Below are 24934 nucleotides of genomic sequence, written 5' to 3'. Positions count from 1 at the left end.
GTGTGTGTGTGTGTTTTAACCACACTGGGCGCTCAGTGCCAGCACTAAATTAAAATTGGATTGTGATGCATTGCAGTAGATGTTAGTAACCCACAGAATAAAAGAGAGAGCGGCAGAGCTCTACACGAGAAGAGCTCTCGAGGCAGATTACAACCAGACCAGAACAGAACCTGAACCAAATCACTAGTACTAAGTGGTCGCTGATCGCTGAAACCTTCACAGGCAGTATTTCAAATAGAAAGCTTTTTTCTCTCGATTTCTTTGCCTCCTTGTCTTTGTAAGAACATATATTACATAAGGTTGGAGAAGTGTATTCATCTGAAAAAAGCCCGCACTGGCTTGGCATGGTGTGGTCTCGATCCTGACAAGTCTACTGTGGCTCAGTTTGGCCTGAAGCGTATATTAAGTTATTGATGCTTGACTCTGTCTCTTTCCTCCACTGCCTTTCCAATCAGTTCTGCCCACTGGGCTGTCAAACGCTGCTCGGGTGAGCTTAGCCTCTGGAATCCAGCCAGTCAATAAGTCTCTGTGCCTTTGCCAGGATCCAAATAGCACAAGAACCAATCAGCCAGCGGGAAACACATCGCCCCTGTCTGTCACTGATCAATGGCGAGCCACCATGCTTGATTATTGATCCAAAAGGCACCTGTGTGCCCTCCACGGGACGGGAACCTGTTTTGAATCCTGATTTCAGCTAAAACAAAAGCACATTTAACAAGGCCCCTCCTCTGATCTGTGACATCCCCCTTGTCAGCTGACCACCCCATTCAACCGGCAAGGTGTCGATTGGACTATTGATCCACCTATCACATGGGAGACAATGAACACGAGGAAAACTAGAGACATGCCAAACACAACTTAAATCACATCAATAAACCACAGAAGTTTATAGTACTAAAGAGCCCCTCCGTCTCACCCTCCTCCTGTCCCTCCCTCTTTGTCCCCATCTTTTCACAGTCTATCAATAGAGCATGCTGACATAATGATGGACACAGATGCACAACGATAGGAGGGGAAGAAAGAGACAGGGAAGAGAAAGGATGCATGAAGAGAAGGATATCTGCATGCTGAAAGAACAAAATCTCTACCTGAGCAGCCGAACAGTGCCAACGACCGTCCATGCCTCCCTGACTGCCTAGTTCACACATGGTAGCTGCACTCTGTCCTCTCACACTCTTGCAGAAGATTCAACAGCGTGTCTGCTACTTTCACAACTGGATGTCAAACACACATGAACACACACACAAGCTCTATAATAGCCAAGCACGCTCCATTGCTCTGTTTCTCTTTAGATACATCTACACAGGCACACAAGCGCACACCAAATCAGGCTGAAGTTGGCAAGCTGATGAAGAGATGCTGGCGAGAGAGGAGAGAAGCTAGCTCTACTACTGCAGATGGTGAGATAGACTCATACACCGCCTGCATTAACAGCCTATCACTGGAGCTCAACCACAGAGAGAGAGAAAGGGAGGGAGAAGAGGAGAGGAGAGGAGGGGGGGGAGTGACGGGTAAATATGGAAAGCTATGGAGAGCAAAGGAGAGTGAGAAGAAAGGAAAAGAGAAAAGTGAGCGAGGGAGGAAAGTATCTCCAGAAGATGGATAGCGAGCAGCAGACAAGCAAAAAGATGTGGAGAAGATAGCAAGGAAAAAATAAGGACAGGGAGGATAGGAGCAAAGGAGAGATAGATGTTCAGAGGGCTTGTGGAAGAGCGTCTGGGTCAGCTGATTCCTTATAGCCAATCGGGCGCAGCTCTGAGCCTATTCCATCAGTCTCCCCATCAAACACAGGTACACATGAACGCACACATCCACACAGACAGACACCAAACATCAAACCCCCCCAAAAAAACTCTGTGACTCAGAGCAGCCTCTAGCATAAACACTCACACACTCTCACACACAATCTCTCTTCTCGCTGGTGCTCAGCTGTCATGCATTATTAATCCCTTCCACTTTTCAACATGCAAAAAAAAAAACTGTGGACTTCAGGAGGAGGAGGAGGAGGAGGAGGAGGCACGTAACACATTCTTGCTGCACAAAGTACTGGCGGTAAGCGTGAACCCACGGGGCGACTTAGGCAGATCCGCTTCAAAAACACACCCCAAACATGGGGAGCATGTGTGTGTGTGTGTGAAATCGGTAAATTGCTTGGACCCGAAGCACCCCTGGAAGATGTCTCTCGCTGCCCCTCCTCTGATGCAATGTGCTGCAACTCAAGCCTATTGTTCTCAATCCACCTGAGTGTTTGTGTGTGTGCATGCTGTCTTCATTGTATGTGTGTGCTGGTTAAGGCCAGGTTGGTTGCCAGGCAACACTAGGCAGCCTCAATGGAGAAGCTGTAGATTCTTCTTAAACAAGACCAACACACACACACGGAGATTTTGGGGGCCAGCAGGAGTGATTTGACTTCCACAGACGAGCAAACACACACTGCATTATACTGAGCATATATATACTGGATCTGACCTAGTTCTCATGCTGTGATATTGACTCCAGTGCACAACTCTGCATCCCAGATTTAGCACTGACATCAGCATATCACAAGAGCACGAATAGTTCGTTCAAACTTTGATTTGAGAGGTGAAAAAGTGGGAAGACAAGCCCCCGTGACAGCGCTGTCACTCTGCGGCGCTATCCACCCAGCTCTCAAATCCATTATTGATGCCTGAGGCTTAGCTCACAGCTCTCTGCGTTCTATTATTTATGTCTGAAACAGCTGGCGGTTTATACACAGAGGAGCTATTCTCTATGGGAGTCTAGATGGGAGAGAGAAAGCAAGCAGCGGGTAGTGGGGCTCACTATCTCCATGGCAACTTGTATCATTGGGGAAAAAAAATAAAAAAATCTTTTTCAGTGCGGCAGGCAGTTTTATAACACAGAAGAAGAACTGCAGTACACAAAGAGCCTGACAACATCACACTAGTGATCTGAACAATAGAGCAAAAGAGTCTGTGGTGTACCTGCTGATAATGTATCCTCTGACATTAGCATCGACGCCGCAGCTGCATCCACTATAAATACGCCTCAAACAACAGTTTCTATTGTAGAGTCCCATTTGCATCAGTTTACTAGACGCATATTATGGAAACGCTATTACAGCCTCCATTAACACAAACATTTCTCCTCCTGTAATTTAGTGGGTAGGGACCACTTAGTTGAGTATTTGCCATCTAATCCACTCATGTGAATGTGCTGTAGCAGAAAGAAATTAAGTGTGTGTGTGTGTGAGCCTTTTATTGATGAAATGTTTTTGGCTCCCTTTCATTTTGCATGTTACTTTTGATAAATATGACGCTACCGAGCAAATAAAACGCGATTAATCATTCATCAGGAAGAAGAAAAACATGTTGCACTTCCTGAAAAAAACGAATTGTAACAGAGAAATGTTAGAGCAGTAAGTTTTCTTATTGATGTTTGACTGTGTCAGATGAGACATCCTTGCATCTCATTACAGTAATAGGTAGACTTTTCAGGTATCTGGTGTTACATTGCATGACATGATTAAAGCATTACTTAGTTACTCTTATCCGAAGAGCTGCAGCAAACTTACACATGATACAAGACCTTTAAATCAAGGTTTAAAACTTCAACGTCCACGGTTCGATCCAGTCAGTGCGTTCCAATACCCATACTATTTAGTATGGTAGAAAAAGATATAGGTTGTGTCCAAAATTCCGTACTAATGTGCTATTTAGTACGTTAAAACAGTATGCAAGATATTTTAGTATGACTGAAACCTTACTATGAAACCAATAGTACGTGAATTGCATACTATTTACGATGAAATATTACAGTATGTAACGCTGGACACTACGGTGGCATAAATATCCCACAATGCAATGCGGTAGCGACGACAATGTTCATAACGGACGTTGACGGACAGCTCTGTAACGCCAATAACGCTTCAATTTAACTGTAAGATTTCACTTAGCTAGATGTAATATATCTTAAATTAATTCAGACTTTGACTTATCACAAACCGTCGTTATGGTCACATGAGGTTGGCACGGGTTACCATGGTTACACGTCTCCAACCGGCAAGGAGGCTCTCAGGAAGTGACGACATAAATTACTGCTCAGTGCGTCCGAAAAAGATACACACTACTGTTTATTCACACAAAAGTATGATGAACGATTGTACACATATTGAGTATGTAGTGCATAGAAAGCGCTTTCGGACGAAGTCTTAGTATGTTCCAATACATAGTTTGTCAAATACAGTAAGCCAAAAATACCAGGATGTCCTACTACATCCGGTCGCATTTTGAAGTTTGCAAGCCAGCATGCTTTTCTGGCTATTCTGACCCACAATCCTCTGCGCAGCGGATATATGAGCAAAGTTCAAAGTGCAATGTCATAACAAAGTAGTGTGTCCCAATTGTAAGCATACCGTCTACAACAGTACGTACTTTGAAAGAGCAGTAAAAGTAAAAAGAAAAAGTATGAGATTTGGAACGTAGCATAACTTGATGTATATCATCACCCTTCTTCCTCCTTTCTACCTCCTCATCTCCTGTCAGCTTTCCACCGTGTACTATCTAATAACGGCTAATATACATGAAAGAAAATCATTCATTATCCACCTGAACCACTGAAGTGACTACTGTCAATCAAAAAGCCGCTCTGAGGCTGAGTTGGCTCTTAACTGTGACTCCTTCAAACACATCCATCCAGATGTATTTATGCTTATTAAATGAAAATGATTACAAGCAATAACTTAACTGGAAAAACTAAAGTAGGTCATGTGGCGGTCAACAGCAAATATCAGAGCCTGGCTCACTCTCTTTGTCTCAATCCCGCGGTCCAAAGTGCACAGGCAAATAAAGTGAAAACCACACCACTGTGCCCATTACCGGAAATGATAGTATCAGTGCAGCCTAAACATATAATAATAAACAACACGGGCTAAATACACATTTTGGCTCCTCCAACTACCGTCTATTTATCTTTTTGATTTCTTTAAAATGTTTTTCCATTATTCTGATTTGTGGTTTTAACGTCTTCTGAAGTTTAATGTGAAAGACTTTGAATTGCCTTTGAGTGTGAAATGTGCGATATAAATAAACTCGCCTTGCCTTGAGTGCAGTTTAAAACAATCCCACTCCTCCTGACATATCTTGCTATCCTCTAGTCCTTGACTAGTGGGCGATGTGCTCGCTAATCCTCTTACTGAGTTCGAAAAGAAACTTATCAAAGCAAATTAACACTTTTTAATTACCAATTGTCACACCAGAGGATGATAAAAGTGGGGTGACATATATGTACAAGATATCTGAGGAATTACATACATCTTTGTGTGACCACACACAGCAGGGGTTTAGAGAGTTTTCAATTCACGAGTTAAAGCTGTGCTCTGACCTGCTGCGTGGCGCCCTGTTTCCTGTTGGTGGCCGTGGTGGTTGTGATGTCACTAATGGAAGGGGCGGAGTCAGAGCGGTTGCCTCCAGCTGCAGCGCTGGACTGCGGCGTGATGGAGGAGGACGGCATGTCGCCGACCAGCCGCGCGCTGCCGTCCACTCTGATGTGCGGGTGCCCCTCGGCGGCCATGTTGAGGATGCGGAGGCCGTTGTAGTAGAGTCCAGACAGCTGGCCCTGGAACATGCCCTCGTTTCCCTCGGCTCCGCCAACACGCACCGTCGTCTGGCTGTTGAAGATGGTCAGCTGGCGACCTACACATGCGCAGCACATGCACACACACACAAACACACATAGGCACGCCAGGGAGGAAGGTGGACAAACACACGCAAATACAGTCACACACACATACATACCGGTGGTCACATACGTGCATACACACACACACAAGAGTGTTTGAGTGTTACACAATCCACCACCCCCAAGCCATGGTGAGAGGATGGGATAGATTAAGCATGGCAGAGCAAATCGAAGCCGTGGAGAACCGTGGAGACTGTGAGAGATAAGAGTGGGAACAGAAAACAGAGAGGAAGAAGAGGCAGAGGAGGGAAGGAAGGGGTGAAGAGACTGAGAAGTCGAGGAGGAGGATGAAGAGGCAAAGAACAGAAGGAGGAGGAAGAGGCAGCAGATGAGAGGAGTCAGAGGGTCCTGAGAAGACGGGGCTGACAGATGGTTGCTATGGTGATGGCTGTGCGGCACGATATTGTATTTGAAGGAGCAACAGACAGGCAGACAGAGAGACAGAGATCTAGGGAACTGTTATAACAGCCCTATGAAGCATGCACAGGTTATAAGCTCTAGCACTGCTCACTGTTAAAGGGACTAGAGGCTAATTTAAGGAGCTCTGCTGAAGTTTAGGAGGAAAACTTTTACATTTTTTCTTTTTCAAAAAAGCATTGCTCTATTAGTCATTTCAAATTTACATAATTCTTCCATGTCACAATACTTTGCATGTACTTTAATTTACAAAATATAATCTTTAATGAATGCTTTATTGTTTACAATTGGATAATAAACAAAAATTATTTACCAGTCTTAATAAAGCATCTTTTATCAGTACTTGTTTTCTATTTTCTGATTTATTCACATTTAAATCTCTCCATCGTCCCTTTAACCTGATATTATCAGATACACACTAACAAGATACGTTCACAGGCACTACAGTTTACACAGTATTACACACTACAGCTGCCCAACTTTTAAATACTTAGTTATGGATTTATTTTTAGATGTTAGTTGATGGTGCACAATATAGTATATTCAACTGCCTTCAAATTGTATTTTTTAAGCTGAAAGTTTTAAGGAATTTTAATCAGGGTTTTTACCTTTGTCGAGTAGCCATTCGTCAACTACTCGACCGAGCCGATAGGGGATTCGCTGTCTGGCGATGGCCAGGCGCTCGTTATCAATGTTGCCTTTAATTTAGAGATGAAAACACAGTAGTAATTACGCACATCCAAACGTGGTACAGGAGCTGGATACAAAAAGAACAGCAATGAAAAGAAAGTAATGGTCTGCTCATTGTTAGCATGTCACTGCGTTAAGCTTGATGTGCTAAGAGAAGAGGAGCTGAATTCACTATTATGTTTCCAGTGAGCGGACTCTTACTCTCTGTTCATTGGGTTTAATTTAAAGAGACATTTCAGGGGTTAACATCTGAAAGAGCACAGGGAAATAAAGTTACAGCTGCCACATACTGTCTATATGACTGACTGAGTTTAGAGTTACATACAGGAAGAACCCTCACACACACCTCAAAACAACTAGCTTTAGCATTTTAACTATCAGCTGTGTTAAAGACTGCTACCTAAGATTACCACTTTAAATGTAAAAACCAACAAATATAAAAACAAAAACTATGTTCAACAAAATACACCTTTTTTCTTTTTCTTATTTTTTTCTCTCTAGTTAAACATTTAATTCAACATATGACATGTTTTTAAATTATTGTTTGTCCAAAAATGCACCAACTGTTATTATTTTCTTTTATGGTGAGAAAAACAACCGACACCTGAATTATATATTTTCATAAATTACCTTTAACACTATTTAACAGGCCTATACATGACATAGCTTGCTAATATACAGGCTATTGAAATGTCTGTCTCTTTTTATGGTTTAAAAAGTCATGTTTCATATCAGATCACACATATTTCATTTCAACCACAATAACATAAAACAAAGCTGCATTATATTTCTCAACCTCAGTGTTTGAATATAGACATTGATAGGAACACTGATGTGATTCACCAATCAGGAGCTGGGTTGATTAGGATTAAGGTGTAGCTAGCTCTGTCCCAGGACAGGCAGTGCTGTGGGGGGTCGGAGGGTTGGGCTGATGTGGGCGGGGTAGGGCCTACCTGAGGGATAGCGCTCTATGACAGGCAGGTCGTCCAGTTGGAGGGTTGCATTGCCTCCGCTGCGGGTGAACCGAATTATGTGGTACTTTCCATCGTTGACAAACTTGGAGCTCTCCTCGATGTTGATGTCATCGGTGCCAACATTAAACACTACTCTAATGTTGCCTTTGTCCTGAGGAGGAGGAGGAAGAGGAGGAGGAAGAGGAGGAGGAGGAGAGACAAGAAATTGTTTCAAAAATGTATGGATATTATTTCTTTCTTTGTTTTTCAGGTCCTAGCTTCAGTAGGCAGAAAGTTTTTGGCATCATTGGGTAAAAAAACTTTAATAACCTTTCAGCATATTATAAGTTTACCAGACCTCTGTAACAAAATTACATTCCCATACAACTAAACTTTATTCTCAATTATGCTTCGAGGAAAATGTATTTTCTCCTGGGTTACGGTCGCGGTTTAAAACAGCTTTAAAAACAATGCAACGACACTACTTCGTTAGGTTTAGACAACAAATCTACTTGGTTACTTTTAGTAAAAAACATCATGAAGGGAAACTGAAACAAAACAAAAACAATAACGCACCAAAGTAGTAGTCAAATACTTTAGTTTCACACGGGACACAAACAGCACTCTCCTGGGGGAAAGTCCTGTGTTTGTTTGACCCTCCTACCCGCCCGTATTTGACCTTCTCACTTGTTATACTTGTTATCATACCACGTAACTCTCAATAATGTTATAATTCCACGTAACGTTCATTAACGTTCGCTCGATGTATACTACGTCATGCGTTGCTTGTTGTACTACGTCACTTGCTGCGGCCTTCTGTGGACCATCATTAAAAAATTGTGATACGTCAAAGACAAACGTAATCCGCGTCAAAATACATTTCCTTCCAAACATAATTGAGAATGCAGTCTAGTTGTAAGGGAACATCATTTTGAGGAGACAGAGCTGCTGAAACCTGCTCCTCATCTCTGCTTGAGGCTACCGGTTAAAGGCTACATTAGCCTCTATTAGCATAACACGCTTGAATGTCTGACTGAACTGTCTGCGGCTGAGTTGCATTGTGGGTAATATAGGCGGGAGGTTTTGAAAAGGAAGTAGAATGTGTGGAATAAAAAAGATGATATCTCTGGTTTTGTTGCATTGATTTTAATCCCCCCCTTTTTAAAAAAAACTCTCCATCGTGTGTCTGATAATGTTACAGGAGTGCAATTCTAAATCGGCGGAGTACTCTTTTAACTTCTATATGCTGCCATTTTGTCCAGGTCTCTCTTGTAAAGAAGATAATGGGTCTGAATGAAGCAAGTCTGGTCAGTCTGACCACTGGTCACTGAAGAAATTAATTCCTCAAGGAAGAGCGATATGTAAAATAGCTTAAATGATTCACAAGTATGCAAAATCTAATTTTTTTTCTTCCAATTATTTGGTGTGTACTTACTATCTGCAGCTGGAGGTAGTCTCCCAGGCCGGACGCGCTGTCCACTCGAAGCAGAATGGCGTGTTTCTGTTGGGTGCTGAACCCGAGGGCTAGCCGGTCTGCCCTGGTGCTGGGACGCTCATTAGGGGGCCACGTGTAAACCACCACACCTCCATCACGGCCAAAGATATAAGTGGTCCCAGCTGGCCAACACAGATAAAAATGTTTTATTGCAAGCATGTCTATATGCCATAAACAGTGCTATCTATCATCAGAGGTTCCCTACTGCAGATGGCAGCTAGGCCTATTTTTCTGCTAAACGTTTAACACACAAGGGGCACATTGGAAAATAATATTAAAAACTCTAAAATGTCACAGTTGACTGGCCTTCCACATTTTGCTTGTTCCTCCTACACGCTGAAAAACTACTTTTCAGGAGGCTGACTGCAATAGCTGACTCACACAAACAACAGCATACAATAGTAGGACTCTCTGCAGGATGACTAAATAATCATCAAGTCTCTTACTTGTAAGGCTGCTGAGCACAAGATGTTGAAAATGTAAAGAGGACGTGATTGAAGAGAGTTAGAATAACCAAACTAGAACATTGAGCAGGTGGTAGTGCCACTTCAGAAATCAACAGTTGACAGTGCCCTCACCTGGTGGTTCTGATAAAATGCACACAAAAATGCTTTGATTCAGTGTTTTAGACCTGCAGTTATACACCAGGGTGTGTTTTCTACAGTTTAGAGACATTTAGGGTGAGGATTAAAGGACAATTATGCACCTAACATTTACAAATGCACATTTAAACCAGATGCTCTATGATCTATATACCCAAACTGATATCTACTGAGTATTCCGGGGTCACACGTACTATTACAATAGATTTTACTTGTATTTTTGGGGATTTAAATATAAAAATTTGCTCATTCGACACTGTTACTGTAGCTGTCTACACCTACTAGGGGTGGGAATCACCAGAGGACCCACGATACAATATTATCATGATACTTAAGTCAGAGGTTTTCAACCAGGGGTCCAGAAAAATGGGGAATAGTTTGTTCTCAATATTTAATTCACTACAGAAGCAAGCCCAGCATGAGTAAGAGTTATAAGAATGACTATTCTGATCATAGGTTTCCCTTCCTCCACGGTTATCTCCTCAACTGTAGTTGACAACTATTGAATTTTGGTCTTAATCATATCTAACAACCAATATCATTTCAGATGGCGGTCCCTTAAGCAAAATCTCACCAAATGCGGGTCAGAGACCTAATGTGTATTAATTTAGAGGTCATTGACACGAAAAAGGTTGAAAACCACTGACTTAAGCCACGATAAGATACGATTTTAAACATTTGGCGATATGCTGAGTGTTGCAATAAGATATATTGTGCGAATTATTTCCTTTTTTCAAATGCTAATTATGCAGTTTGTCAACATCTGTTTTGATCTAATAAGATAAAATTTTCACTCTGTTAATCTCCGAGCTTTCATTCACATATATTGAGGTCGGAGGCCCTTTGAAAATGCCCAATGCCAGTTTTTCCTCAGCAAAATTTGGCGTCACTTTGGAGCGTTATTTAGCGTTCTTCCCGACAAGCTAACATGCCATGGTTGGTACCAATCAACTAGGTTTTCTAGTTTCATATAATACCAGTATGGTTTCTCTAGCTTTATGACTGAGCCTGCTGCAACCTCTGAAAGACAGAATAGCGGCCATTCGATTGTTAAGAGGTTATTAGTTTATATAATTAAAGATCGATACTTGGCGTCCTTGTATCGATACAATATTGGCCCGCAAAATATTGTGATACTATGCTGTATCGATTTTTTCCCCTAACGCCTACTGTAGCTGTCTACACCTACGTCTGAGAGAGAAAACGAAGAGCAAAGACTCACCATCATTGCATAGTGGCCCAGCGTACGACGTCATGCTGCAGTCACAGGTGAAGCCCTCCCACTGCTGCAAACACACTCCCTGATTTGAGCAAGAGTCTTCTTGACATGTAGTGCTGGGACCTGCAGTGAGAGAGGTGGAGGTGGGGTGGGAGGGTGCAACAGTTAGGAGAAGATAAGCAGACACACTTTTCTCTTGATTTTGTCTGGAGCCCAGTGTTTTCACAACAGTATGCCAGTACTGTATGGTTATTTTTAGACCGCATTTCCTTGAAACATTTTGAAATGGCCGGGTAGACTGTTGTGCTGCAATGATGTTATGATTAGTAGTATTAGTAGAAAATCATTGTGAGACTAGGATTAGGCTCCCATTCTTTATTCTAACAGAAGATGCTGGATTATGAATATAAACTGAACTGAAACTAAACCGTGTTTACGAAGTGAAAAGAGCCAAATGTGGAGAGCATGCAGGTGGTGAGGCTAGATGAATGGGGCAAGGACAGGAGGAGGGGTTAAACATAAGAGAGCAGAGTTATGTTTAAAGGCCTTCATCTCAATACTCTTTCTCCAGCAGTCTGTCACCATTCACTCCCTGCCTCGCGCTAAAACCACACAGGAGGAGAACGCCAAAGCTCCGAGCTCAGTTCTCCTTCGTTGCACTTCTCACACGAGGCGTGGAGGAAAAGGGTGCGAAACGATTCACAAATGGAGTATTGAAGTTTAGGTTGGGAGTCAGTAGGAGGGTTTAGACAGCATGCTGCTAGGCAACCCGGGTGGTGGAGCTGTGGTCAACTCAAGTCAAGCGGTGGTGATGTCACTACTGTGATGAAGTCACTATGGTGGCTAGGAGAGGACAGGTCACCTCTGACCTTTGACTCTGGATCACTGGGATCCACACAACACTGGACACCACTGGGTAGTTTCAACGCACGCATACACACACACTCTCACACACACACACACACACACACACACACACACACACTCACACATTTTCCCAGCGTCATACACGTGTCTCACATGCTCACACAAAGCGATATACCTTGCAAGTCAGCTTTCATCAATGTAACTTTTGTCAGCCAAACAAAAAAGCAAACAAGCAAATTAAGTTAGATGGTTAGTCAATGCACACAGATGCCTGTGAACTGCTGAAAGAGTGGAACAGAGAGAGAAAAACACAATGTGCAGAAAGATCGAGGGGGGAGATGAGAAGAAAGAGAGTAACATTTACATCTAAAAGACCAAAAGCCGGGTTAGTGGGTTATCCTAATAACAGAGAGCATGAGTTAAATGAAAACTGAAAGAAAAAGCAGTAGGGACGTGGGACCGGGCACATCTACCAGTGTGTTTTCTGTGTGTTTCCACCTCACCTTCACAGCCTCTCTCTACTTGTCCCATGGTCGCCAGTGCATCAGCCAAAAGGTCAGGGAGCCGGCCGTTTAGATCAACTGTTGCTAGGCAACCCTGGAATCCCTCGCGGGAGTGGACCAGCTTCGGCAGGTCTCGGTACATCTCTTTGGAGACGCCCCCGATGTACAGGTCACCTGACGAGGAGCAACAAAATGAATGGCAGCTTCATGGACCAATCACAATGCCAGACTGTATCAGTACAGATTCTCATTATTGATTGATAGTCATTACTTTTCAAATTCATTTATTATTTTTTTGTTAATAAAAGGTTATAAAATAGTGAAAAAGGAATGATTGTTTTGTGCGACCAACTGCCCAAAACCCAAATATATTACAGTGCCATATAACAGAGAAAAGCTGCAAATGTAAAAGCTGGAACCAGTGAATATTTGGCTTTTTTTGTTTGTTGATAAATTACAAAAAATTTATTGATTATGTAAATTGTTGCCTAAGGAATAGTTTGACATTTTGGGAAATATACTTATTTGCTTTCTTACTGAAAGTTGGATTAGAAAATTGATACCACTCTCATGTCATGAGATGGTTAGCTTAGCTTAGCACAAAGACTGGAAACAGGGGGAAACAGCTAGCCTGGCTCCGTCTGTAGGTAACAAAATACACCTACCAGCACCTCTAAAGTTCATCAGCCAAGAAATACTCTTGCGCATAATTCCCCATAAAACAGCAAACACTTCTTTTTACTCTTTGGATTTTGTACGAATTAAACAAACAAAATACAACCTGTTAATTAGTGAGCTTTAGAGGTGAGTAGTATCGATCTTTTCATCCAACTCTCGTTAAGTAAGCAAGTAAGCCTATTTCCCAAAATGTTCCTTTAAAGGTATAGTGTGTAGGATTCGGTGGCATCTAGTGGTGTGGTTGCAAATTGTACATTATAAACTAATGAAAACATAGTTATGAATGTTATATTCCATTTCTGTTAATAGATCCCCTGAAATGTTATATACTGTTCCTTTAACCGACTGATCGTTTCAGCAGTGATCAGTATATATATACATACGTATCAGCTACTGCTTGTATTTTTGTGCATACCCTTGAGGTCGAGGTTCTTGGCGCCCATGGTGGTCTGCGTGGTGACTTTGGTGTCAATCTTTACCGTGTGGAGATTGTTAGTGTCTCTGGATATGTGCACGTTGTGCCAGTGGTTGTCATTTAGGGGACTGTTAGAATTGCCCTTGATCAGGTGTGCTCCATTGCCCAGGTCAGAGATGTAGTGTAGGTAGCTAGAGAGGGAACAAGGAAAGGAGAGAGGAGGGCTTTAAAACAATGAGGGGAGAAAAGGCAAATTAATCGTATTCATGATGAAGAACAACACAGTGTCATACACTGCAGGGCATCATAATCTGTCATCTAGGAACGTAATTACAAGAGTAGAAAAGGACCTGCTTGACTTGTGCATTTTTCATATTTGATATTTCAGCCTTTTCTTTTTTTATTCATCAAGGACAATGTTAACTGTAAATGCCGGGCAAAATTGAACATTCACATGTATTTCTGCTTTCTGATATTACACATATTCATTAATTTCCCTGCCTCCTGTAATGTAAATACCACACACTGTGCTCTGCCCAGCTCACCCTTTCACCAGCTCTACCACTATGAAGTCGTTGCCGTCTCCCCTGTTGTAGAGAACGAGGCCGTCGGGGGACGTCGTCTTGAACTGCATGAAGAGATGCATGGAGTAGTAGGCCTGCAGCGTGGGCAGCGTGACGAAGCTGGAGCGCGAGCGGAAGGTGACGGGGTCGGCCACGATGCTCTTGTAGCCGATGACAGCGTTGAGCTCGCAGTAGTCGATGTCGCCGTTCTTGCAAAGGTCGATGTAGGGCATGCCGTTCAGCGTCAGGCCCTGGAGGTGGCCGATGAAATTGGAGGGCACGGCGGGCATGAAGCGCTTCTCCGTCACAATACCCGTCTCCACATTGTGGAACTCCAACTGGGTGTGGTCGCCCGCCATCTGACCTGGTGGCGGGGGGTAAACTTCAGAGGTGAGGGCTATGGAAAGTTGCGTTTCAAGTGGAACTGTTCAATACTAAACCAACCTAATCCTAATGCTTCAACACTTGAACTAACAGACAGACTGCTAGTAAAAGATGTAACAGACACTAATCCTATAACTAATAAATACTAGTGTAGTGTACAGTTATGATCACAGTCATAAATCAGAATGATTTCACTTACACAGGAACAGATGTTCTCTAAAAAAAGAAATAAAACCCTTAATGTTGGTCTTATAGCATTAAATAAAAAAAAAAAGAATCAACCACAATTTATCATATAAACATTTTCACACAAGCAGATGTCTACACACAGACTCAAGTTTAGAGAGTCATTATCATGGTGAGAAGCTAAAAGGGGTAAAAGTAATGCTGCTGTGGTTACCTTCAGCAGGCTGCAGGTCGTCCACTGTGAGTTTGAGGCCCTTGCCACGCCGGACTACCCTCACCGTGTGCCACTCATTATCATTGAGGCCCGACCCCGCAAAGATGGTCTCTGGGCCTTTACCTACACATAGCCCAGAGCACCATTAACACAATGCATATAGAGAGGTGGAGAGAGACACAGAGGAGATAGAAATCCAGAGACAGAGACAGAAAAAGAGAAGAAGAAGAAGAAGAAGAAGAAGAAGAAGAAGAAGAAGAAGAAGCCAGGCAGGTTGAATTCAAATTTAAGGACAGGAAGTGAGGGAATGGAGGGGAATAGCGGAGGGGAAAGGGGGAACCATACATATCCTGGGGAGACAAACACCTCCGTGTCAACGCACACTCTCTTCACAGACAGGTCACTTTGCAGATACGCCAGCGAGACGGATGATGCGACACACACAGACAGACAGACAGAAAGATTAACATAAATGGATGCCTAAGATGGAGACTGAGTCACAACAGGCCCACGCTGAGACAATCCGTCTGTGGACAGATCACACTGCCATGATGACCACCTACTACCCACACACGCACAGACAGCACATTCGCACCCCCTTGACTCCTAAACCGCCCCCTCACATATAACATACATTAGTCTACATGCAGAGGAGCTTTATTTTCCACCAAACAGCAATACCGCAACGAGCCTCATGGTGGCAGTAGACGCACAGCGGAGTGCCAGAGAGCTCTCCAAGGTGCTGATGTGCAGCAGAATGAAAGAAGCTGAGCTGTCCTCTCATGATGTCTCTCTCTCTCTGCCCGTCTACCAGCTCATATCTTCACATAGTTGACTGCACACAGTTGACAGACTGACTGTTCCCAAAACCTCAGTGTCCCCTCGCTCCTACTTGCTACAAGCACCCCCACCAACCTTCAACACAACACCCACCATCCCCCCGACACACACACACACACACACACACACACACACACACACTCCCCTTCCTCCTCCGAGCCCTGTTGGTTTGAGTGAGTCTGCTTACAGTGACCTATAGGAGGTAATGATGGGGGGAGGTGAGAAGTAAACTGACCCGAACGGATTCTGCTGCAGAAAATGTCAAGCATGCCTACATCACTCATGGAGGCACGCAGGCAGCCACACACACACACACACACACACACACACACACACACAGGTAGAGAGGTAGAGAAAGAGAGAGGGAGGCAAACATAATACGAAAAGTCAATCAAAATGGATCGTGTTAAACGCATGTGTGTGTGTGTGTGTGTGTGTGTGTGTGTGTGTGTGTGTGTTTGCAAAGCTGAAAGCGTGTGTTCAGAGAGGACACAGGGTTCCCCTGAGGAGACTCAGCTGTGCTCTGGGCATGAGCATCTCATCCTGTTACCATGGATCACTGCCTAACACTGAGCGAATATGTGCATGTATGTGTGAGTGTTTTTGCATATGCAACCGAATACTCAAAGAATGAGCAGACCGTGGTGAGAGTGAGGCAGTGATCTGTGTCAACCTGGGAACAGGGAGAGGCACAAATACACGCCAGTAAACACACAGACAGAGTCACACACAGGCTCACACACGGGCACCTATTTTGGGTCAGTGCTAACAGTGCGTTCAGCAGCCTGGTGAGCTCGGTTTAAGGCAGAGCTACTACCGGACGGCAGCAGACAGTCTGCGCTCTGTGCTGTTAAACCGAAAGACAACGAGGCGAGACGAACCAAACAGAGGAGACAAAAGGGAGCGTTTGTTGCAATGGAAAAATACAATTCAAATCAAATGATGACACAAGCTAGTGGAGATTATAAGAGCAGGATAATGAAAACAAAATGACAAAAAGCGTTTCATATTTCATTAGCTCCAAATAACAAATGGCTTTTCTGCCGGATAAGCCTCAAATCTCTCCCATGCCGAGGCTTTTATTTGACTGCTGAGTGGACTGTTTCAGTGGCGCCTGGCTGTTAAATAATTTTTTTCTTCCCCCCCCTCCACGAATATCAGATGTATAATTTATTGTATGCACACGGTGTGCCAGAAAAGTGGCTGCCTACTTAAATGTTCATTGAGACAACCGGTCTAAAATTGGCCGACAGACATGCGGGATAGCAACAGCGCTGTGTGGCTAATAGGGTTTCTATGGCAACTGCAGTCGTCCATTTCACCACCTCTTTGCCGTCACAGAGCATTCGTCTCTCTCTCCCTCTCCCTCTCTCTCGCGCGCGCTTTCTCTGTGGTCGTGACAGAGAGAAACTCCACGTGAGGGAATTAAACTTCATCAGGGATTCAGCTCCACTCACAGCAGCATGAACAGAAACACACACACACACACAGAAAACACACACACACACAGATGGGCAGTGAAGGGAATACACAATGCAAAGGCACTCTCACTAAACACACTGAATGAAACACTACCCAAAAATCCCTCATGTACAGTTTAGAGAGAAACAAGCAAACAAAGAAAGCAACCAGACAGACGGTGGGATGAAGGTGCGACAGAGAGTTACAGAGGGATAACACGTCTTTTGTCTCCGGCATGAAGGAGAAGTAATTACCCTGCAGTTCTTAGATGCCTTCATCCACCAGCTACACTTCCCAGCACACCTCATTTTACCTGCACACCTCAGATTCTTCCCCCCCCCCCCCCCCCCCTCCCTTCAACCCCCACCGTCCTTTCTTCCGTCTATCCTTCTTTGCTAAAATGGCCGACCTGGAAAACCCTGGCCCTCAGCAAAAAATCGCACCACTCCTGTGGTGTAGCTGACACAATGTGCACCTCCCCCTGTCCGACACACACTCACACACACACATATAAGCACGCAGACACATGGTACAGAGATATGTTGAGTTACGATCAGATGGACTGACGAGACAGAGCGAAAAATAGTCAGATACATTAACAAAAACACACACACGCTACCGCACACACACATACTGAGGAGGAAGAGGAAGAGGGGAGGGGTTAGGTGAGATGGAGGATCACTTACTGGCTGTACAGTTTATCCTGATACAGTCTGGAGGGAGAGCAGAGCAGAGGGTTAATGCTGCACACATACACATATTCTCCACGCCCTGGGGACGCACACATCGACACACCCTGCACGCATATATATATATATATACAAACACGCACACACGCACACTGCTGAGAAAACACACACTCTCCCTTCGTCACAGGACCTCAAGCTGGACCGTGTATTTTCTAACAACAGTGTGTTGCAAAATTCAAATCTGGATCTTTTACATTGAACAGTCACATGGTTTTTAAGGAGAGCGGTGTGTCCCAGCAGGAGCAGTGTGCTCATTGGCTGCTCTGGCCTGAGCGACAGTCTTTCAGTCACCAATCAAAAGCGCCAGGAGACTGAGATGGGTCATGTGTGTCGGTTTGTCTGACGACATCGAACACATCCCATCATTTTTGTCGCCCATCCAGAGCACAAATCTTCCCAAATGGTTGGAAGATTTAGCCCCATTATTATACTTTTTTTTTTTTTTTTTTTACCCATGATGCCTTGGTGTGTCGTGTGGCGTCAACCACAGAAAAGACGCGGCTGCAGACAACCAGAGACCAACACATGCACCCCCTCTGTTAGTCTATGTGTGTGTTAGCGTGTGAATGTACTTGAATTCATGTGGAAGTGTGTGTGAGGCTGGATATATGTGTGGCGTATTACTATTTCTGTGTGTTTTGTGGGTCTTTGTATTGATCGTTGAAGGTGTTAGGGATGCACAGGTCCACTGGGAGTGAGCAGAGAATGCAGCTTGAGGCTTGACCCTCTGTTCAACGCAAAAACAACGCCACTAACCTTCAATTGTATATGTTTTTGTGTGTTTGTTTATTCAAAGATAAGCTGACAAAACCTGCGAAACCTTTGATTATACTGAGTATAAACAGTGTAGCATAATTATCTGGAAGAATTATCAGGCAGAGTGCTTACTTTCTAGGGAGAATATATTATTAATCAACATTTAATGACATTGCTATCCAAGAAATAGCCAAGAGGCCAGTATCAGCTGCATTCCCCTGGCAGGTAATCAAAACAATCTACATGTTTGCGTGCGTGTATGTGTACCTAGGTTGACAGTGAGTCGGACGCGGCCCCCGTCCAGCTCCAGACGAAGGGTGTCTGCGGAGTTGCGGGATGTGGTTGCCATGAGAACGCCATAGGCCCGCTGGGAGCGAAAGCGTAGCGAGACGTCCTCCGCCTCGGTGTGCATCGCCACAGGCAACTGCACCTTCATAAACTTGCTGCCGTCGTACGACAGGATAGTCGCATCTGTACAGGACGCAGAAATGAGAGAGGAAGACGTGAAACACGGGGCGGAGGAAGACAAGAGATGACGGTGGAGGAGAGGGAAGTGGGTGGACACGTAAAAGAAAGAGATTGACAAGGAGAAAACACACGAGGTGGGAAGAGACAAAAGGAGATTTGGCATTGAGTGAATCAGATTTAAACGTGACGAAGGATGTTCCCCCGCCACGTCATGTTGAAACTTCCTACAATATTACCCCCATCACTTTCCACCCTTGATTCATCATCACTCCCTCACAAAAGAAGATGTAAAAATAGCCGCAGCTGGTCGGCCGGTCCTATTATACGGTTAAATCAGAATGCGTGGCGGTGAGTGTGTTAGCCACCGCCGCTGACATCCCAGACCCTGGAGTCATAATGTAACAAGCTCAGGTGATCCCGCTTTAATGTCTTTTGCATACTCATTTACATATTCATAATCTTCTCTCCCTGCTACCTGCTGGGGCCAATCCCCAACCGCTAAACTGTTTACCTCCGAGAACCCTGTTTTTTATTGGCCAATTACATACACAGCTAAACACACTCTCTCTCTCCACGTCTCTGTCTTTATCTCTCTTCCTTCATCCTTTTCTTCTTATATCTCTCTATTCCTTTCCTCCTTCGCTTTCTCTCCCTTTTCGCTCTGCCTGTTTCCGTGGGAGACGGTCGGAGCCAAGGCAAAAACAAGAGAACAGGAAGAGAGGGAGGCCTCATGAATACTGATGAGCTGAGAAGGAGGGAAAGAGGGAGATAGTGTGCGTATGTGTGTGTGTGTGTGTGTGTGTGTGTGTGCATGTCAGAATAAGTGAGTGAATTTAAGTGTGAACAGAGGAGGGTTTAGTAAAGTGAGAGCAGGGGGAGAGAAAATAGGGACAGAGCAAGACAGAGAGAAAGGAGGGGGGGAAAGGGAAAAGAGCTCTTGGCTAAAATGCAAATGAACCCTCATTAACTTGAGGAAAAAAGGAGGTGGTTGGCCTGTTATATCACAGATAACATAACTAACAGCCACACATACACCCGCCCAAACTCAAACACACACACGTGCACAAATTTCTGATAAGGGAGACAGCTGACTACATTTTCCTCACCACGGCACCTGACTCACTACCAGGCAAGTAAAGCAGGGAGGGTTGGTGAGAAGGAAGTATGGAAGCCCATTGATGCCAAAAACAAAATGTGCACACAAAATGCACACAGGTGGCGTCGCATACGTCATATTATTTGACACCTGTAGCGCAGAACAGAATAAGTAGCTAAAGGATAAGACTGACAATATTCTATTTTTGTTGTTGTTGTTGTTGCCCAATCATTTGGATTTATTAGCTCATCATTTTGACTTTCTTCTTATTAGCATCTCATCATTTTGACTCATCATGATGATCATCATCTTTTTTTATTTTTGTCAGTCCTTAAAAAACGTGAATTGTTTGAGAGCAATATGAACTTAACCTTTCATTTAAAGGTGCAAAAGCATCTCTAGAAAAGCATCTCTGGGAGCATCTCTATTGCCTCTCAACGCCTCTCAACGTGACACATGGCACACAACTCACGGTGCTAACAACGCTAAACAGTGCATTAACGGCAAAAGTGCTGACAGAGACAACAGTGTTTCCCTGAGGGCTAACACTCAACCACTACATCTTTACATAGCAAATAGCTGTTTGCTGCTATATTAATGCTCTGGATATCGAAAATAGCACCTTTAAATAAATGTCTGTTAAGTTGCTATCTATCACTAAATTAGGTAACACAATGGAGATCGGGCCTATGGCCCACTGATGAAAGCCCCTTTGCATTTGCAGTATTACAAACTGGGGCGACATTCCTGGTAAAAATTACAAGCGGCGCTCTCTGGGAAATGAGGTCCAAAAACACACCTGCAATTACCGCGTATCACCATAGGTGCCGCCCACGAAACTTGACTTAGCTATTTAGAGATGGAGATTTGAATATACTGTGAAATATTTTCCCATTCGTGTTGGAAAATGACTTGACCTTTCACCCATTTAAGGGTTAAGATAAAATTTGGTTTTGAGTAGGGCTGTCAAAGTTAACGGGAAACTTACGCTCAATTTTGGCGAGGAAAAACTGACCTCTGACCTCAAGATATGTGATTGAAAATGGGTTCTATGGGTACCCACGAGTCTCCCCTTTACAGACATGGCCACTTTATGATAATCACACACAGTTTGGGGCAAGTCATAGTCAAGTCAGCACACTGACACACTGACAGCTGTTGTTGCCTGTTGGGCTTCAGTTTGCCATGTTATGATTTGAGCATATTTTTTATGCCAAAGGCAGTACCTGTGAGGGTTCCTGGACAATATTTGTCATTGTTTGGTGTTGTTAATTAATTTCCAATAATACATTTATACATATATTTGCATAAAGTAGTATATTTGCCCACTCCCATATTGATAAAAGTATTAAATACTTGACAAATCTCCCTTTAAGGTACATTTTGAACAGATAAAAAATGTGTAATTAATTTGCAATTAATCCCCATCAGCTATGGACAATCATGCGATTGATCGCAATTAAATATTTTAATCAATTGACAGCCCTAGTTTTGATACATTTCTTCTATTGTTTTCTTTTCCTGGCAGGAGTGGGCCTCCATAGGGAAAGCAGGGCAGCAAGAATAAAATGTGACCCACCAGTGTGAACAGCAAGTGAGCAGGAGGAAAGAACTGAAAATGTGTTAAGAGATGTACAAATGTGTCGCTAGAAATATGCATGTGTGACTGCTCTTTGCAAAATAAAAATTAATCTCGGAGCCAGAGCGTGGCGACCATCTTTGTTCATTAAAGAAGAGAGAGGGGGAACAAAGGAGAGAGTGAGAGAATGAGGGAGGAAAAAAAAAGGGAGGGAGAAACCGCAGGTAGAAGGCGTAAACATGGCCAATCACTCTCTCCATCTGCTTCTCCATCTGTGCTTCCTTTAATCCACTGAACCACCAGTTAGTGACCCCTCAATGCACACAGAGAGGGATGAAGAAAGACATAGAGGAAAAGAAGAGAGCTAAGGGAGAGAGAGAGAGAGGGTGCATTGCTATGATAAACATACACTGCGGATGTTTGTCCTCCGAAATAAAACATTTTCATATCAACACCTTTAAGAAAGCGCGCGCGTGTGTACGTGTGTGTCTATATCTCCTGTTGGATGATAGTACAATCATCACTTGAGACGCGTCAGCAGTTGTGGCACAAACAACATTTCTTCTCTTCTCCTTGTCTGACTCCATCTCGCTTCTTTCAACAGGCCTGTATCAGTCCCTCTGCCAATCTTTCCTACTTTCCATTTCTCTTCTCTCGGCCTGAATTCATACCTTTTCTCATAACTCTCTTTTTCTGTCAGATTTTCTACTCCCATCTCCCATTCCTCCTCATCGCCTCACCTGCTGTCATATGGCGGTTCCGACCGAGTGGTTCCACCCTCCGCTGTCACAGCTCCCGCTCCCTGCTTTCTACACATTTCCTCTCCCATCGATTCCCAGTCCCTACATCCATAGCTGTCCAATAGTCCTGTCTGCAGCTCGGCCTCCACCCACCTCTTCTCTTTCACCCCCTTTTGATCTTCTCCTTTCCCTGCCTCCATCTTACTGCTCTCGCTTTCACGCAGAAAATGTGTGTTTTTACAGAAAAGATACAGCCAATGACAGAAAAGATTATTATTTTTCATTGTTGAGCAAGCAGGCTCATTTTCTCCTTGCCCTTATCTCTACAGTACCTACTTTCTACCTGCCATCCTCTTTTCATTTTCACCTTCCTATTCTCCATCACCAAGGACAAAGTGGAGGGTAAACTTACCTAAATTCAATCTGCAAGCCTTTTTTATTTGAATAGTTTAGCCACATTTTCTATCTGCCATAAATCTTTATGAGGGTACCTTTTTAGGGAGTAAGTACTAAGTGATGTAATCTGTTAGGGTGGACCTTTTAAAAGGAAAAAAAAGCATAACTTAAAGGTATAATGAATAAAAGTTTTATCACCCAATCTAACTGATGATCATAAATTATTTTCGGTGATTGATGGAGTTATTTCTGACTTAAAAACTTCTCACACCACACCAGCTGTCTTGTGTCGATCATCTCTTTGGCATTACTCAACGTTCTCAAGCCAAAAAAGCAAATGACAAAGCTGTCATTATGACTGTATTTTGCATCATGACATATTATTAATTTCTCACAAAATGTTGCTGTTTGGTGACTGTAATTAGCCCGCTTACTCATCTCTATTGTGAAAGTGTGACTTTAGCATTTATGCCAAATTACTTTACGGGCTGCCAAAATGTTATTCTCATCCTCTTCCTCCACGCCTTCCTCACCTCTCTCACAGGAGCGTCCCAGGTATCCCGTCCCCGAGCAGTCGCACACGTAGCGGTTCCAGCCCTCCCTGCAGATGCCGTTGTGCTGGCAGGGGTTGGACAGGCACTGTTTGGGCGGCTCTCTCGAGCACGAGGGCTTTACCCCCACCGCCCTCTGGGCCTCGGCCAACCGCCGGATGTCTTTGCTCTGCCCGTCCACAAACAGGTCTCTGACGCAGCCGACGTAACCGTAGTTCAACAGAGCCGTCCACACCTGAGGAAGAGGTAGCCAGTGTTGAGCAGTTTCACATGAAGGAACTTGACCACATCTTGCAGTTTTGGGGGTAAAATTAAGTCTTACATTTTAAATAGCTTGTTCAAGGCACAGTTAAAAACGAGAACTGACAGAAATTTTTTGGCTTTGAAAGTGAAGACATTTTTGTCACATTTACACCGAGATTTGTTTATTTATTTCTTACATTAATTGCCCAAATTCATTTTTAAGATGACTTACTATCGAGCTAAAATTTGTTTGACTTTCAATTTTTATTGTTTCATTCGACTTTAGGTCCAGACTGTTAGTCTAGAATGACTCTAGAATCACTTACTGGCTTTTCAAGCTTTCGTTTGCATCTCATGGTCTTCCTCAAACAGTGAAAAGATGAGGAAGAAAGCTAACTCTCATCTGTACTCCTGGGCTCAATGAAGTATTTCATATGTACATTTCATCTCTTATAGTCTAGATTGATTTTTCTATTTAAGAGTAACTTAAGTTAATCAAATATATTGCTCTCGAATAGGGCTGCAACTAACGATTATTGTTATTATCGATTAATCTGATGATTATTTTCTCGACTAATCAATTAAATGTTCTGTCTATAAAAACATAAATCGATGAACAATGACGATGGCGATATCCTCGAGCACAAGGTGACGTCACAGCATTTTGTTTGAAAAGTGTATTCGACGATTATTAAGATAGCTGCGGATGAATTAATCGCTGCAGCTCTACTCTTGAACAGTGCTCTCTACGAGTTGTCAATAACAATAAGAGAAACAATTAGTAGCTTGTGCTGGCTTGTAAAACCCTATCATAAAAGAAACAAAAGACACAATCAAATAACAAAACCAAGAAAGAAAAACAGCAAAGACAAATCTGAATGACAGCAGAGCACAACATGGTTAAAAAAAATCTATATTATTTAATCTAATTTAATCTAATCTAAACCGATTTGAAAAGCTCTGATATGATGGTTAAAACAAATGTCATTACTAACAGTATATCAAGCCACAACTATGGATACTTTACATTACTGATTTATCTGGGAATTATTCTCTTAATTAATCGATCCATCGTTTGGTCCATAAAACATTGAAGACAGTGAAAAATGCATGTCACAATAACCAAATACTCAATTTACTTTAATGTAAAT

General features: G+C 43.3%; 1 protein-coding gene across 28 annotated transcripts in view; it reads right to left on the bottom strand.

The window, feature by feature from the left end:
* Window positions 1-24934, bottom strand: part of nrxn1a (neurexin 1a) — a 65722-nt gene that overhangs the window by 4963 nt on the left and 35825 nt on the right. For 8 of the 28 annotated variants that reach the window (XM_074619787.1, XM_074619783.1, XM_074619788.1 and 5 more), the window contains 12 exons: window positions 23523-23775; window positions 18978-19181; window positions 17892-17918; window positions 14905-15027; window positions 14103-14517; window positions 13558-13748; window positions 12465-12638; window positions 11098-11217; window positions 9214-9395; window positions 7779-7950; window positions 6744-6833; window positions 5362-5672 (listed from right to left, as the gene is read on the bottom strand). In XM_074619787.1, the coding sequence (XP_074475888.1) occupies window positions 5362-5672; window positions 6744-6833; window positions 7779-7950; window positions 9214-9395; window positions 11098-11217; window positions 12465-12638; window positions 13558-13748; window positions 14103-14517; window positions 14905-15027; window positions 17892-17918; window positions 18978-19181; window positions 23523-23775 (2262 nt within the window). The other 20 variants (XM_074619804.1, XM_074619805.1, XM_074619807.1 and 17 more) reach the window with 7 other exon arrangements.

Source organism: Sebastes fasciatus, chromosome 20, assembly GCF_043250625.1.
Source record: "Sebastes fasciatus isolate fSebFas1 chromosome 20, fSebFas1.pri, whole genome shotgun sequence".
Lineage (NCBI taxonomy): Eukaryota > Metazoa > Chordata > Actinopteri > Perciformes > Sebastidae > Sebastes > Sebastes fasciatus.
Note: the sequence above shows the minus strand (reverse complement) of the source record. Positions and strands in the feature narration are given on the sequence as shown.